Source organism: Carcharodon carcharias, chromosome 7 (assembly GCF_017639515.1).
Source record: "Carcharodon carcharias isolate sCarCar2 chromosome 7, sCarCar2.pri, whole genome shotgun sequence".
Taxonomy (NCBI): Eukaryota; Metazoa; Chordata; class Chondrichthyes; order Lamniformes; family Lamnidae; genus Carcharodon; species Carcharodon carcharias.
Window position 1 is genome coordinate 122,287,247 of NC_054473.1, and position 17,118 is coordinate 122,304,364.

Genomic DNA, 17,118 nt, shown 5'->3' on the forward strand with positions numbered 1-17,118 from the left:
TGACATGACCCTGCAAAAGACGGTTGCAAATAATGACCATAAGACTGCGAGAGACAACACACCGTAGGAAGCTTCAACTAACTGACGGGTGTGAAGGGGGCGAGGGAAATGTATGACATGATCAGGTTATCACCACTGCACCATCTTCACACATGAGGATGCAGTGGAGTCGGAATATCTGTCTGCTGTCTCTTTTTATTAGAAGTACACAATTAGCGTAGCAATTTCCCCGAAGCCTTCTCTAATACGGTTGTGAACAATTAATGAAGTCTTGCGCGTCCTGCTCCGATACCTGTGCATGCAGCAACTCAACAACGGACACCTTTTGCAGCAGCAGCGGCCTTACCATAAAACCCAAAGACGATTCACACATCCGAAATCCAGCAATACATATGGTTCCTCATTGCACGAAGGGCCTCGTCCGCACTTTGGAGGGCGTACACTTGATGTAGACATCAAGCTGGCCACCCTGCAGCTCACCGAGACTCAAGATGCAGGATTAACACGGGTACTTCATGGCAGGATTCAGCACCGCTCCATCTCTGGTGTATACCCTACAGTCGTCGCTAGACGCAAATTTCCAGGCTGCTCACACCAGCGTTGCACAGAGCGTGTGAGGCGCAACCGATTGAGACTTGTCACCAGGTTCCTCAGTCAGTGGAACACGTGAATTCCAATCTCCATATACCGAGGGGCGCAATGACTTCGCTCTGCAAGGAGACGTTATTTGGGACTGCCGCTACTTAACCAGGAGATGGTGATGTTTAAAGCTGTTGTGTGCGCAGTTAGGGGCTCTTCCATCCATCAGTTCACTGATTTATCAATGAGAACCGAGAAGACAGAGTTTAATTGTGGTTACTGAGGAGCTTGACTGTTTGAACACCAAAACAGCCAAATCCAAAGCCAAAAAGTCAATTTGATCTTCATGTAGAAATAAAATTTCCGTTTTCTTGAACGCAAATTTAATGCACCAGGGCTTATGGAGTCTGCCATGTGAATGAAACTGAAGTGATATTACACCAGTTACAGAAATAAAAGCCTTTATTTCGTTGGTAGAATTTACAAAGTAGAGGTATACATCATATCAAATCTACACATTGAGTTCTCGAGCTGCACAGGACCTTCTGAACAATCAATCGCCAAAACCACTGACTCTGATCTCTAACCTTCCATAATCTCAACACTAAGATCAACACATTGGGTTTATTTTCTCATTTATGTATGCTGTTGTAAGTTCTGTCCTCAGTTGATTGGGTTTGCTGTGGTACATAATAGTTTCATTTTTATAACATAGAAACCCTAAACCTCTGCCATGACCATTACACCAATCAGACTTACACAGCACATTTCTGTCTTTTTTTTTATTTGTTCATTGGATGGGCATTGCTGGCTAGGCCAGCATTTATTGCCCATTGTCAGTCAGAGGGCATTTTAAGAGCCAACCACACTGCTGTAGGTCTGGAGTCACATGTAGGCCAGACCAACAGATTTCCTTCCCTAAAGGACATTAGTGAACCAGATGGGTTTTTATGACAATCAGCAATGGTTTCATGGCCATCATCAGATTTTCAATTATAGATTTTTATTGAATTCAAACTTCACTATCTGCCATGGATGGGATTCAAACACAGGTCCCCAGAGCATTACCCTGGGTCTCTAGAATACTAGTGCAGTGACAATACCACTGCACCACTGCCTCCTCCCATTCTGTCTGCAGTCATGGTGTCCCCAACAATGCATGTAGATTGTAATTGTACTATCAAACCCAATTCCTATCTCCCCCTCAACACCAAGTACCATCTACAGTTGCTGTACATGCAGTGGGAGCTCTCTAGTAATTCAAAGTGTATATCAATTCATAAGCTAGTAATTTTACCAACTTCCATCTGTGAGACTTTCAAGGAAAACAATGCTCTTGAAATGAATGACAAACATCATTGGAAAGTGGGTTGGTAGCAGAAAACAAGAGAGAGTAATGGATAGAGAAAATTGTCTGGGACAGAGAGTGAATGAGTTCTGCAGAATAAAATAATTGAGGTTAAAATATACTAATGTTTTGCTTGGAAAGAATTGAACTATGATATGGTTCCCATCAGAAGCAATTAACACTACAATTAGTTATTTTATTAGAAGAAGGACTACATAGAGTGGGTGTAATTCAATAGCTCTTTAAAAGGCCTGGGATAGGCAAGGTGGCATGAATGGCCACTTTCTTTTTTTTGTATGATTCTATGAAGAACCACATAAATATGTGGTTAACTGGGGTCATACATGAAGCACTATGTGGAAGACATTCCTATGTCTTAACATAATGACAATAGGGGTTTTAGTAGAATGGAATAAATTAATGTAGTCATTTGAACTGATGTTTTGCTGCTGTGGTCAGCTTAGCTGTTCATTTGTACCTGAAGATGAAATACATCATAGTACAAACTGTACATGGTCTGTGAAACATTTGATCCAAACAGCACTTACTTATTGCATGTTCTCTCTTTGAAGAAGTTGCTCATTAAATTCAGCTGATTGGATTATTTATTTTATAATCTTCTCTGCTGGCTCGGCACAAAAAGCCTCTCTATGTTCATAATCATTGTTTCTTTTTGTTGTTTGAAAACTCTCAATCATTTCCTCACAACTTATTTTCCAGAAATATTATTTCAATCCCTCAGCGACATTTGCAACCAATTCTGCACACAGGCCCATTCAACCAAAAAGAGTAAAATAGCCAAACATTCCTGTGAGCATACTGTGCAGGTTTTATTTTCTAATGTACTTTGTGCTCTTCAAGGTAAGGACGTTAGCCTTGGTGGGGAAGGAGAGGAGTTTGGATATTTTTCTTGTAATTTAATACCAATCCAATTTCAGTTTCTAGTTTTAATTTGTGTAGACTCCAAAGTTCCTTTACAGTTCTGATGAAGAGTCATACGGACTCGAAATGTTAACTGTATTCCTCTCCCCAGATGCTGTCAGAGCTGCTGAGTTTTTCCAGCTATTTTTGTTTTTGTTCCTTTACAGTGTACTGCATTCAGACGATTGCTGTCTAACACTAATGAAACTATTGTCATTAAACATTGGTTGCCATCATATTATTTATTATATTTATAACACAAAGGCTGTTATTCAGCAATGTTCATGTGAGGAGACAGAGTAAGAAAATATTTACTGAAAATATTATGGTTTGAATGAATCCTATAAAAAGTGGTATAAGTATATATATTTGAAATGTTAATTCAGGACCAGCTAAGTTTGCAGAAGCAACTTCTTGCAAGTACCTGATGTGTTGTGCTCAGGTTCACTGCACAGAGCGGCCCATCTTTCTGCCTTGGTATTGTTTGAGTGGGGGTGTTGCATAAACAATCTTGTCATCTCTCTGCTGGTTCCTTGGTGGCAGGTGGGGGCATTTTGTTCTTTTTTCCATCTGCTGGTATTTTGTGTCTTTTGCAAGGCTGTTGAAATCTATGTCTGTATATGCCATCTTGAAATTAGCTGGTTTCTGCATTTGCTGTAAGACAATAGTACAAAAGAGATTGACAAGATATTGACTTTGACAGTATCAAAATCCCTCTGTAGCCCATAAAGAAATGCACTGTGCTTGCCCCAGGCTTTCTCTCCCCTCACTATTTACCTGACTGCCAGTCACCTTTCCTGCAAGTACTTGGTTGCATCTCCAACCCCTGCTGAATTGCTGCTCCCACCTGCCAGCCAGGTGCAGATCAAGCGTATTTGGGCAGGACTCTAACAAAATTTGATGAAATGAGGCCTGTTTATTAAAATTGACTGGTTCTCAATGCCTCCATTGCTGCTGAGTGCATTGCTTGCTTCAGTGTATGTGCTCAACATTTCCACCACCCCCTGATTAAAATTGGGACCATACTGTTGCATTTTTTACATGTAGTGTCACTTCAACAAGGTACCAGAGGAAACCCAGTCTATAAAACCATACTCCAGCATGAGTGTGTAATTCCAGGAGAATTATTAAATATACAAACATATATGTATAAATGAAAGTAATTTGACAATTCTACAGGATAACAAAGGGAACACATCAATTTTTATGAATTACATTCTAACCATGCCTATGATTCAAAACTGAATATCCATAGAAAAATGCAGTGAGAAACCTTTGCTACATAATCATAATTCTCTTTTTTGTTGTCCGTGTTTAAGATATTTTATTCTACAAAATTTTTACGGAATTTCAGAGGAGCTAATTTTTAAAAAGAAAGCTTATAGACAAGTTACCTGATTTTTCTGATCATGTCTTTTCTCTGTTTTTCTCCTATTACCTAGCAGAGAATAAACGGATAGTAAATAACATGACTTTAAACAAATTCTCTGGCAGGTGGGAACAGGTAGATCAGCAAATTGCCTTTCAATGTATTAGCGCCTTTGATCTGCACCAATTAATAGAAACACTGTAATTTCACAAACTAATAAACTGATTTTTCAAACCAGATGTCTACTAATTGTTCCATAATGTTTCATTGATCCATTTTAATGATTCTTTCTCATTGCCTCACTTGGAAATGAAATTACAGATCAGTTCAGAACAATCTGATTAATATCAGTTGGCAATCAAATAAGTCTCATTAAAATTACTAAAGTCAGTCCCAGCTATTGCTCAAGGCAAATGGCCTCAATATGAATTGATCTAATTAAATTTAGTTACTAACTTTCCTTGATTGATCAAATTAGCTTCAGCATAACTAGCTGGTCTCTTATCCCAGTTCTTGAAATAAAGCAAGAATGATCCCTAATACCTAACTCATGAAGGTAAGTGGGAGTCATCCCCAATATCTATATTTTGAAGATAGGTGGTTGTGATCCCAGCACTTGGATAGTATCCTTTATTTAAGTTATGAATTAATATACTCCATGGCCTTTGGATGTAGTGGGGCTGGTGGACTTTTAAACTGATGTAACCTATGCAGCTTAAATAGATAATGAGATTACTTATTGGCCTTTGCTATTGATAAAGTGCAGAATTTACTGTTTTAGAAAGCTCTTGAGAAATCTAACATGACTTAAACACCTGGGATAAAGGAGAGTTACCAAAATACATCCTTGTAAGGAAACTATACAACTCCAAGGTAACACAACATACTCTGCTTGCAGTATTTATGCATGCCACTCACTCTTTTGTGTCATATCTACCAGTAATAGGACAGAGCTAGGCCACTGGACTGCACTGTGCAAGCTGTAATATTAGGATAGTTGATGCAATACATGGTATAAATATCTGTGGCAGTGATTCATTCTTATGTCTCTTGCATTAACTGAGATATGACAAGATTTACTCCATTCAGATGTCAAACTAGCAACTGAAGAGGCTGTCTAGTGATATACAATAAATGCCGTATTATTCACCGCATAAGAGTATTAACTTTCCCATTGTCACAAAACCTTCCTCAGTGTTTACTGAAAGCATTGTTTTAATCCATGAGTACTATCACTTAGGTTATCACTTCAGTTCATTATAATGCATTTTTAAAAGTCAAGTATATTGAAAGTTCTAAAGTTAAATCATTTAGCAAAGTGCAGCATGCTTACCTCCACAGACACAGAATTTACAAAGTATTGATGTAATAATCAGGAGCAGCAGGAGAAAAGCCCCACACCCAATACCGATATAGATCCACCAGGGCAGAACGTCTGATTTTTGCTCTGCAAAATTTCAAAGCGCAAATACAATACTCGATGTAATAGTTAATATGCGCCACAGGAATCATATGAACAATAAAGCATGTGCTTGTTTCAGCATTTAATTTAAACAATGAGTAACAGAGTAACAGTGTGATTTAATCTGACTCTACCACATCCTGATAAGTAAACATAGTGGTTGCAAATAATACTGGTTAGAAATCTATGTGTATTGTTAAAATTGTCAGGGTGACAATGGGTTGAGGAGAATTGTATTGGGTAGAGGAGAAATGTTTTAATTTACCTTCTCTATCCTCTCCTATTCTAACTGTGCCCATGTTCGCTATAAAAGCCTACCTTTCTCTGAGCTCTGCTCAGCTCCTGATTAAATTTGTCAATGCCATTTAAAATTGAACAGTTTCTACTTTAATTTCTCAATTACAGGGACAGGACTTTTCTAAAACGTAGGAATATCGCTACCTTAAAGATGTTCCAAGTTTGTGAGAAGGCATTTTGCAAAATATTTCTTTGCTTCCAAGCACCTTAAGCAGTGACATGTATCACATTAGTGTACATGACTTTTTCAATTCCAGATCACATTGTTGCAGCAAAAACTATACTTTGGCTTTTTTTTGGGTCTTCACTCCAATAAATATAGGTGTACTATAAACACTTTCTGATGAAGACTAAGTACCTTTAAAATGAAGGCCAATGCCATCCATGTGATTCGAATGAATGAAGTTGCCTATTAGGACTGTGATCCTTTGTGTTAAGATAAAATGCACAGGTTCTATTGTATTCCCCACACCCCCCCCCCCCCTCACCCCAACCCTCTCCTGGAAGTGTGACCGAATGAGATTGTCTCCTGGACTAGCCCCTGGAAATTTGCCGGTCAGTCTTATTTCAATGCTTGCAGCAAGCTCCTGCCCAAAGTGGGAAATGGTTGTTGCTAGATGATTCTAATACTTAAAATACATTATCCCAGAAGTTTTCCATTAGCTGCTTTTACTCGGAGAGGGAGATGCCAAAGATAAGGGACATAATGCAATCTGACAGCACAGGAGGAGGCCATTCGGCCCTTCCAGTTAGTTCCATTCCCATGTTATTTCCCTATAAACCCTGGATTTTTTTTTTCTTTTCAGATTTATGTCCAATTCCCCTTTAGAAAGTTTCTACTTCCCCACCCTTTCAGCCAATGCATTCCAGTTAGAAGGTATCCCTTCCTTGCCTGGCTCTCGCCGCTTGGTGAGCTTGTATGCCGGCTGAGCTTTGATGTTAGTGAGAAGAGCAATACTTCTTCAAGGTAGGCATGATGTTGGTGTTAGTCACGTTCATTGTTACTATAGCGGGAGTGGCCCAAAATGTCACCTGTGATTTCGATCTAGATTATCGCTTTATTTAAATACCCGGAATGAATCTGAACGTTATCCGACCCGTAGTAGGAGATATTCCCACTACAGCGTGTCTTGACGTGTACTCCGGGGAAATGCAAGCTGATGTAAATGCAATGCCATATACCTGTGCACATTACAAAACCGCGCGAGACGTTTCAGAAGCTGTGGAAATGGCCGTACCTCCAACACTGGAAAAGTAGGTGTAATGGGTTTGCATCTGGTTGTCCGGGTATGAGACCCGGCAGGTATAAACCGTCCCATTCGGAACAGGCTGCGATTCCTCCAAATAGCTGGAAGCTTCGAACAGCTTTCCCGGCCCAGGCTGTATATCCCCGCGGATCCCCGTCACAACCTCGGTGCCGTTTACAAACCAGCTGATGCTCAGCTCCTTGGAGTAAGAACGGCCAGAGCTACAGGCAAGTCTGAGGAAAACCCCCGAGCCTTTTCCAAACACGGTGGGAACAATCTGCGGAGAATAGGGAGGCGCTTTGAGGCGGGATGGGGAGGGTGGGGGGAGAAAAAAAGCTCATTATTCTGATGCCGGTTTCGACTGGAGATTTTATTCAGTCCCAAATTTAACCACCAACTACCCCACCCGGTTTTATTTCGCTTTGAAGCGTTCATTCGATGGATCTTTCTCGCATTCAACTATTTCTCACTTTTATCTACATTACCCATCTTCTCCCGATCCTAGTACCCTTGGTAATATTGGTGTTTGGTGTTTGTGAAGGAGGGGTCAAAGTCAAGAGCCATTTCTCCCGGGTTTGCGTTGAAGTTGCGGCGGGGAGATTCACTCTGGAATTAGAAACTCGGACAGCCTCTGCCAGGATCAGTCAATTGTTTCCCAATCCTGGCAATTCAAGCACCGACCAGAATAAATCTGAAGAAGAGTCACACAGACTCGAAACGTTAACCCTGTTTCTCTCTCCACAGAAGCTGCCAGACCTGCTGAGTTTTTCCAGCATGTTCAGAGTAAACCAATCCCTGGACAGCTTTCATTCTCAGACACAGTTGTCGGTATTTGTTTCAATGCCTGAGTTTTGCTCCATTTCTGATATCTCCCGCCCGCTAAACTGTTCACAAAGCCCCTCGGGCAGGTCAGGGGGTTGAATTTAAACTTACGCACATTTATATTATGAATAACTACAGATCCATTGAGAATTGCTCGGGTTAAGTCACTCATCAGAGTTTCTCATTAACCACCCACTGAATGTCCAGACAGACTTGGTTATAAGTCCATTTAATAATACCCAGCAATATTATTTGATGACTGTCCAGCTCATGCTCAGGGAAAGGGCTGTTCGTTAAGGTTAAAGTCCATGGAATGGAAGACAAAGTATTGAGTTGATCAGGAAATCGGGTGAGCCCCAGTAGACAGAGATTGGGAGAATGGGCAGATACTCTAAATGACTAATGGTGTCCCACAAGGATCTCTGATGAAGCCTTAACTGTTCACCATGTTTATTGACCATTTAGATGAAGAGATAGAGAGCCACCTATCCAGATTTGCCGAAGGCACACAGATAAGCAGCTTTCACAGAGGTGTAAATAGGAACATAGTCGATCAATATCTCTTCATAATTCGAAGTGAATGGGTAAAACTGTGCCAGATAGATTTCAATATTGGCAAATGTGAGGTCACCCACTTGGGAGCTAAAAAGAATAGAACATAGTATATTCTAAATGATGGGAAGCTAGAATCAGTGGGCGTCCAAAAGAGATGCGGGGGTCCAGGTACATCAATTATTAAAATACCATGAACTGATATAGAAAATAACTAAAATGGCGAATGACCTTTATAGCTAGAGAACTTGGACACAACGGGATAAAGTCATGCTTCATTTATACAAAGAGCACAGTACCGGGAGCACTGTGATCGCTTCTGGCCACTCTTTGGGAAGGATACATTGGTCTTGAAGCGACTGCAGTGTAGGTTTACCAGGATGATATGGTTAAGTCACAGGAGGAGGTTTCAGCAACTGGCGTTGTATTCCCTGGAGTTCAGAAGGTTAAGGGCTGATTTCAATGTATTAATGGGAAAGGAGAAGGTCGATCGATGATACTATCTGCTGGTTGAGGAGTCTAGGACTATGGCTATAGTATAAAAATAGATCCAGACCTTTGAGGGGTGGAATGAGGAAACTCTCCTACCTATAAAGGGCGGTAGAAATTTGGAAATCTCTTCCACAAGAAAACAATTGATATTAGACCAATTGTACATTTTAACTCTGAGACTGTTAGCCAAAGGGACCTGGGACAAAGGCGGGTACGTGGAATGAGGTGATAAATGATCTCACGGACTGGCAGAACGGGCTCCAAGGGCTGAATGCCCCCCTGTTCTTCCCATGTCTCTATGGCAAGGCTGGCGGCGTCGCTTCCAATGGAAAATGAGAAACATCATTGTGCCCCCTGCCACAATCCTCCCCTTTTCTTCAACAAACGCACCCCCCCCCCCCCCCCATTGTTTTTGGATTGAGTCAACAACTCCTGATCCATCAAAACTGCTAAAAGTGGAGGGACACAAATGATATTTAACTCTAAATAATAAAGGAGCTCATTGCTGGTATAATAATGTGGGTCTTTCTAGGTAAACTTCCCTCCATCCCCCTCTGGGGAGAAGCGGTGATCGACTTCAGTACAAACCGCCCTTTGGGGTAGTAAACTTGTGGAAGGAGTGTGTTTTTGTGTGGTGTAGACTTTTTGTTTCTCTGTGTATTTACACTGCTCTCTCAGGTTGTGTATTTCAGATAGAAATTTCTGCTGGTTGATATTGAACACTGGGTTCTTCCTGTTTGTGAGTACACATTGTACGGTTTGCTTTGAAATGCACTCCTGTGCAGTGGGTCTAATAAATGATTACCAGCTCCATTGTTGTAATTCACTTCTTGTTTTGCTCGGATTCGATCAGTTGCTGAGGCTGAGAGAATCGCGGGGGGTGGGGGGGGGGGGGGGGGGGGGTGGGGGGTGGAGGGGCGGATGCGGTCCCGGTAAAGAGCACCCCCATTCTGTTAGAGGGCATAGGGCAGTGAGCCAATCTCTTATCACACCGTGGGATCCTAGTGAATACATTCTTCGCACGGCTATCTGAAGCGCTCCTCCTTTAACATTTTGGCAGGCTTTCCACACGGTAGAGGCAGAGTTTGTGTTTGCTTTGATACTCATTCTCTTCACCCATCACCTACCATTAACATTCCAGTTCTCACATCACAGCCACACCGTTTGTTAAATCCACCTCCCATCTCTTCTCCCACTCCCTGCCTGAGCCTGCCCATTCAGGTTTCTATAACATGAACCATACTAGTCGAAGTAATTTATAAAGTTATTTGCAACAGATCACCGCTGGATCTCTAGCAACCTCTCCATTGTCTTTCTGTCCCCGTGTCTATGTCCATGACATTGTCCTCACAGGATCTTCGTGTTAGCTGAGATTGTATTGCCACCAGTCTCTTCTATCGACTGTGCACTCACTTCTGCGTATCCTTGTGCCCGATGATTGGCACCTTTATCTTCATTTATATCCAATTCTTTTGGAACACGAGGTGAAGTGTGGGTTAGATTCAATGTGTAAAGCGGTGATGCTCTCTCCTAACTCTCTAGCTCCTGGCTGCATCTAAAGACGCCCGCATCTGTTCAGTTGGTTTTCTGATCCTTAGATATGAACTGCCTCCGGCTGAATATCAATAAAATTGAAGAAGATATCTTCAATTTTTATAAACCTCCACTCAGCACCAACCAGCCTCGGATTAAACCTGCAAATGGCGAGCTTGGTTTACTGTTCAATTGCAAACTGTGCCCATTAGGACTATTGCAGCTCAAACTCTGCACTCTTTGCCAAAGCCTCCTTAACGTGACAACTTCGAGGAACGAAGTTACCCGGTGAAGCGGTCGAAAGTAGGGCAGCCTGTTCCCCTACCCACTCAGCCCGTATCCAGCTCCACTGACCCTCTAGTCCAACTAATCTATTTCAAAATCCAGATCCTTTTCTTCAAAGCCGTCCGTCGACTTCCCCCATCCCATTTCGGTACTGCCCAGCCGGCCATACTCTCCTAATGCACCCTCTTCCCCCACCCTCCGCCCCCACACAACTGGCCCAATTTTGACCTGCTCGCTGGTGTTCAGCCCTTCACCCCGCTGGAACTCTCTGTCCAACACCTACAACCTGTGATCAACTCATCATCGCCTTCAAACACCTCTTCTCTCTTTGGTTTTCTCCTGCTCGCTCCTATTCACAATCCACTCCTTGACCAGCGGCCCGCGAAGAGCACGAAAATATCTGAGCATGTGGGGAGCGCTACAACAATTATAGCTAAACTAGCAGAAGGAATTTGAGTAATTCTGAGGACACTGTTAATGGTCTAATGTGTCATATGGGATAAAATTAATAGACCGAATGCATTTTGCAAATAGGTTCGTGGCAGTAATTCAGCAGTTGAAATCGTTCATCAATCTCTGCCCTGTTTTAGTAAGAAGCCCTCTTGTCTTTTAATGCTCCCACCGTTAGATTCCAAGGCCCGACTGGCTCCTTTCCAAGGCGCTCAGATGTCAGGGGTACACCCGCCGCTCGCCACTTCCATTGCTGATGAAATCTTACAGCAACGTCGAAAAGGTCATGGATAATTTCAAAGTGTCACTGACACGTTTCTGGTCTTCGTGTTGAAGGGTAAAACACAAGGCAGCGAGTAACAGAGCCTCCTTTGTCTCGCCGTTTAATACCCGTACTGAGACCGACACAGCCCGGGTGAGTGGTTGAATTGACAAAGTGGGGCGAGGAATCCCGAGAGAATCGGGAAGGATCTCCCTGTGTGAGCTGTGCAGGAGGAGCCGCCCCAGAGGTGAAGGAAGCAGCTCCACACGCCCAAGTAAAACAGACACCATGCCACGTGGGAAGGAGGAGTGACAGTCTCGCTCCTTCATCGTCTTTAGGGTGAAGGTGAGCCGCCTTCTCTCAGAGATGGCGCTCATTCTACTTCAGGAATGAGGCTAACTCCTGGGAACTCCTTTTAGCAACAGAGGGACACAAGAGTAGGAGTAGGCCATTCAGCCCATCGAACCTGCTTTTTGAAAGAGCTGGGTCTTTCTATTCAGTGAGACCCGAATGGTTTCTTCCTGTGCTCGCTGAGACACGTCTCCCTTTCCAAATGATTTTATTTAATTTTCTGCCAATGGTTCTGATTACGCTGACATTAAATCCAATTCAAAATTAGGAGCAGATCTTTTGGCAGTGGAGGGAGCGAAAAGCGGGCCAAAACCCGCAAAGCGCTGGGCCAGAAAGCAAGTTAACAATGGAGGGAAATGAGCGAGGACTTTGATATAAACGCGCCAAGTGTTTATGGAATCTTACAATTGGGTTAACTTGTTAAAACCTTTAATTATTGGGAGCTAATGGCATAAAATAAACGAGTTAACTCAACCGATAATTAACTGGGAGGATTTTTAATACAAATCCCAGGCAGTAATTTTCAGGCGAAAGTTTTTAAAAACTCTCAGACACCCGCAGATTTCTTCACTCCTCTTTTGCTGGATTTTCATTCTGTGTTTTAATGAATTTTGTCCAGTCGATGTTTTTGGTGTGTCAGCTGGACAGGTGAAGACAGAAATTTCGCCAATCATATCAGATACACCGCGTGTCCAATATTAAACAGGAATCAGGGAATGGGGGTGGAGCCGGTTATTGTTCAGCTAAAAGTCATTATTTATATTTCACAAGGTTTGAAACTCGGGTGAATTTCTCCGCGAAAGACAGGAAGAGCGGAGGAAAGGGCTGGAGATTGAATCCATCACACAGGATAGTTCACCCGGCTTCATGAAAAGGGCCCAGATTGCACCCCCACACAGACAGAAGGAGCACTCCCTGCTCTGGCTAAAGTGGGCTGTGTGTTGGAAGCTGCAGATACGGGGCTTGAGGATTTGAGGGACAACGAGCCGCCGTCAGGAGGCCGCCCAGAGGGAAATTCTGCAGCTCCGGGCGCTCGGTCCCTACACAAATATTTCCATCAACTCCAGGATTTCCACACATAGTCGGCGGCCCCGCGGTGAATTTGGAAGCTGTTTTGGTGGAGAGTTTGATAACCGGTGATTGACAGTGTAAGGACGGTGGAATCACTCAGTCGTACAGCTTGTAACTCCCTCATCTTTCCCCTCAGACCAACACTCTGGCACTGAAATGATCCCAGTCTCAGGAACAGAACCCAGTGGATCCCTGATCTGGATTCCAGTTCGATGGGTCTGAATTCCCTCGCCCCGTGACCCCCTGCTCTCCTGGTCAGTGCCGCTGCCAGCCCTGGGTCAGTGATTTCAGTCTAAATGTTAAGATCACTGGCCTGACCCTAACCCATCCCCCTCTCTCATCTCACTAAGAACTGAGACCAGCAGGATGAGCTGCGCTTCCTTTTCAGGATCGTTCCCACTTTACACGGGATATTTTGGGCTGTGGACCACTCACCGGTTACCAGGAGCCTTGTGCCGGTCCCATTCCCTGCTTTGTCCGCACTACTGGCTCTGCAGTAATACAGGCCCGAGTCCGGGACATCCACATCCAGGAGCTGGAAGGCGGCGCTGGCTTTATTCCGGATTTCAAACCGATACCTGCTGTCACTTTTTGCCGAGAGGAAGCTCCGCTCGCCGTCCCTCCACCATTTCACCTGGACATCTCTGACAAAGGGGAAGGTGCAGAATAAAGTCACGTTGGCTCCTCTGCTCTTGTTCAGCTTGTCGGGATATTGACCTACGCGGAACGTGGGATTCCCGGTAACTGTGGAGAAAGAGAGACTTTCAGAGAGAAAACAAGCCAAATGCTGCAAACGCTCAGCAGGGCAGGCAGAATCTGTAAATGGAGAGGAGCAGAGTTAACATCTCACAACTGACAACACTGCAGGGATTTCTGAAGCGTCTCCCATCCAAATGCAGGGATCATCATGGAGAGAGAATGAAGGAGTCAGGGAGAAGACTTCCTCTCAAGCGAAGAAGCGGCAAGAAAGATTCTTGAATGGAAGATAGTGCGGGTTGTGTTGTGGAGACCCACCTGCAGAGAGGATCGTGAGAGTGAGCACAGTGTGGAGGGGAATCCAGTTGACCATGACTCAAGGTGGCAGTTAGACGGTACAGCTGCTGCTGAGGATGACAGAGCCCAGGAGCTCCCCGCTTCGAGCTGCGGTTTGCAGACAGCGTCTGATTGCGATGTCAGCTCTGTACTTGGAGCAGCCCCACCCCCCACACACACGCACACACAGTGAGCAGACAAATTGCCAGATCTCCCCGAAAGATCAAAGCGGAAATATTATCAGAGCTTCAATCACCACCCCCCCTCCCCTCCCCAAACTTGCCTGCACAAACTCTCTACACAGCCACTGATATTCAGAGGCAGGCGGAGACTTTCCCTCACGCTGACTGTGCCGGATCCCATACAGCGTTAAAAACAAAAAAACTGCGGATGCTGGAAATCCAAAACAAAAACAGAATTACCTGGAAAAACTCAGCAGGTCTGGCAGCATCGGTGGAGAAGAAAAGAGTTGACGTTTCGAGTCCTCATGACCCTTCGACAGAACTTGAGTTCGAGTCCAAGAAAGAGTTGAAATATAAGCTGGTTTAAGGTGTGTGTGTGGGGGGCGGAGAGATAGAGGTGGAGGGAGGGGATGTGGTTGTAGGGACAAACAAGCAGTGATAGAAGCAGATCATCAAAAGATGTCAACAACAATAGTACAATAGAACACATAGGTGTTAAAGTTAAAGTTAGTGATATTATCTAAACGAATGTGCCAATTAAGAATGGATGGTAGGGCACTCAAGGTATAGCTCTAGTGGGGGTTTTTTATATATAATGGAAATAGGTGGGAAAAGGAAAATCTTTATAATTTATTGGAAAAAAAAAGGAAGGGGGAAACAGAAAGGGGGTGGGGATGGGGGAGGGAGCTCATGACCTAAAGTTGTTGAATTCAATATTCAGTCCGGAAGGCTGTAAAGTCCCTAGTCGGAAGATGAGGTGTTGTTCCTCCAGTTTGCGTTGGGCTTCACTGGAACAATGCAGCAAGCCAAGGACAGACATGTGGGCAAGAGAGTAGGGTGGAGTGTTAAAATGGCAAGCGACAGGGAGGTTTGGGTCATTCTTGCGGACAGACCGCAGGTGCTCTGCAAAGTGGTCGCCCAGTTTACGTTTGGTCTCTCCAATGTAGAGGAGACCACATTGGGAGCAACGAATGCAGTAGACTAAGTTGTGGGAAATGCAAGTGAAATGCTGCTTCACTTGAAAGGAGTGTTTGGGTCCTTGGACGGTGAGGAGAGAGGAAGTGAAGGGGCAGGTGTTGCATCTTTTGCAATTAGTCTACTGCATTTGTTGCTCCCAATGTGGTCTCCTCTACATTGGAGAGACCAAACGTAAACTGGGCGACCGCTTTGCAGAACACCTGCGGTCTGTCTGCAAGAATGACCCAAACCTCCCTGTGGCTTGCCATTTTAACACTCCACCCTGCTCTCTTGCCCACATGTCTGTCCTTGGCTTGCTGCATTGTTCCAGTGAAGCCCAATGCAAACTGGAGGAACAACACCTCATCTTCCGACTAGGGACTTTACAGCCTTCCGGACTGAATATTGAATTCAACAACTTTAGGTCGTGAGCTCCCTCCCCCATCCCCACCCCCTTTCTGTTTCCCCCTTCCCTTTTTTTTCCAATAAATTATAAAGATTTTCCTTTTCCCACCTATTTCCATTATATAAAAAAAAACCCACTAGAGCTATACCTTGAGTGCCCTACCATCCATTCTTAATTAGCACATTCGTTTAGATAATATCACCAACTTTAACTTTAACACCTATGTGTTCTATTGTACTATCGTCGTTGACATCTTTTGATGATCTGCTTCTATCACTGCTTGTTTGTCCCTACAACCACATCCCCCCCCTCCACCTCTCTCTCTCTCTATCTCTCTGCCCCCCACACGCACACCTTAAACCAGCTTATATTTCAACTCTTTCTTGGACTCGAACTCAAGTTCTGTTGAAGGGTCATGAAGACTCGAAACGTCAACTCTTTTCTTCTCCACCGATGCTGCCAGACCTGCTGAGTTTTTCCAGGTAATTCTGTTTTTGTTTCCCATACAGCGTCCCTGTTGCTGAGCCTCTCACCTCCCCAACAGTGGGGATACCTGCCCGGAGGAGATACACCCACCACCCAAGTCCCCCCATCTCCGTCACTCCGAGTAAACAAGAAGCAAAAAGGTCAGGGAGTTTCCCCCGAGATTTCCCCCAAATATAAAAAATGGGTAAATAACTGACTGTGTCAGTCCCCATTCCCCAGCTCCCAGTGATTTTCTCTGTGTCAGTCTCCATAACCCATCTTCTAGTGACTCTCTCTGTGACAGTCCACCCTACCCCAGCTCCGAGTGACACACTGTGTGTCACTTCTTATGCCCCAGCTCCCAATGACTCTGTGTCAGTTCCAACCTACCCCAGATCCCAGAGACTTTTTCTGTGCCAGTCCCCTGCCCAAGCTCCCTGTGACTTTCTCTGTGTTAGTCCCCCCTACCACAGGTCCCAGAGATTCACTTTGTGTCAGGCCCCATACCCCAGCTCCCATTGACTCTCTCTTTGTCTACCCCCCTAGCCCAGCTCCCAGTGACTCTCCCTATCTCAGTCCCCCATACCCCAGCTCCAAGTGACTAACTCAGTGTCAGTCCCCCTACCCCAGCTCCCAGTGACTTTCTCTGTGTCAGTGTGATTAACCCATCTCCCAGTGACTCTCTCTGTGACAGTCCACACTACTCCAGCTCTGAGTGACACTCTGTGTGTCTCTCCCTATACCCCAGCTCCCAATGACTCATTGTGTCAGTTCCAACCTACCCCAGATTCCAGAGACTTTTTCTGTGCCAGTCCACTGCCCAAGCTCCCTATGACTCTCTCTGTTTCAGGCCCCCCTACCACAGGTCCCACAGATTCGCTTTGTGTCAGGCCCCACACCCCAGCTCCGAGTGACTCTCTCTGTGTCAGTCCCCTTTACACCAACACCCAGTGACTCTCTGTTTGTCAGCGCTACCCTACTCCAGCTCCCAGTGATTCTCTCTGTGTCAGCCCCATATCCCAGCTCCCAATGAGT

At 44.4% G+C, this 17,118-nt stretch overlaps 1 protein-coding gene across 1 annotated transcript; it reads right to left on the reverse strand.

The window, feature by feature from the left end:
* Window positions 1-1,577: 1,577 nt before the first annotated feature.
* Window positions 1,578-14,188, reverse strand: LOC121279610. Its single transcript, XM_041190772.1, has 6 exons — window positions 14,056-14,188; window positions 13,477-13,785; window positions 7,215-7,520; window positions 5,551-5,664; window positions 4,243-4,286; window positions 1,578-3,502 (listed from the first exon to the last, which is right to left on the reverse strand). The coding sequence occupies exons 1-6, from the start codon at window positions 14,108-14,110 to the stop codon at window positions 3,293-3,295; spliced, it is 1,038 nt and encodes a 345-aa protein (XP_041046706.1). The 5' UTR covers window positions 14,111-14,188; the 3' UTR covers window positions 1,578-3,292.
* Between the last annotated feature and the right edge of the window lie 2,930 nt (window positions 14,189-17,118).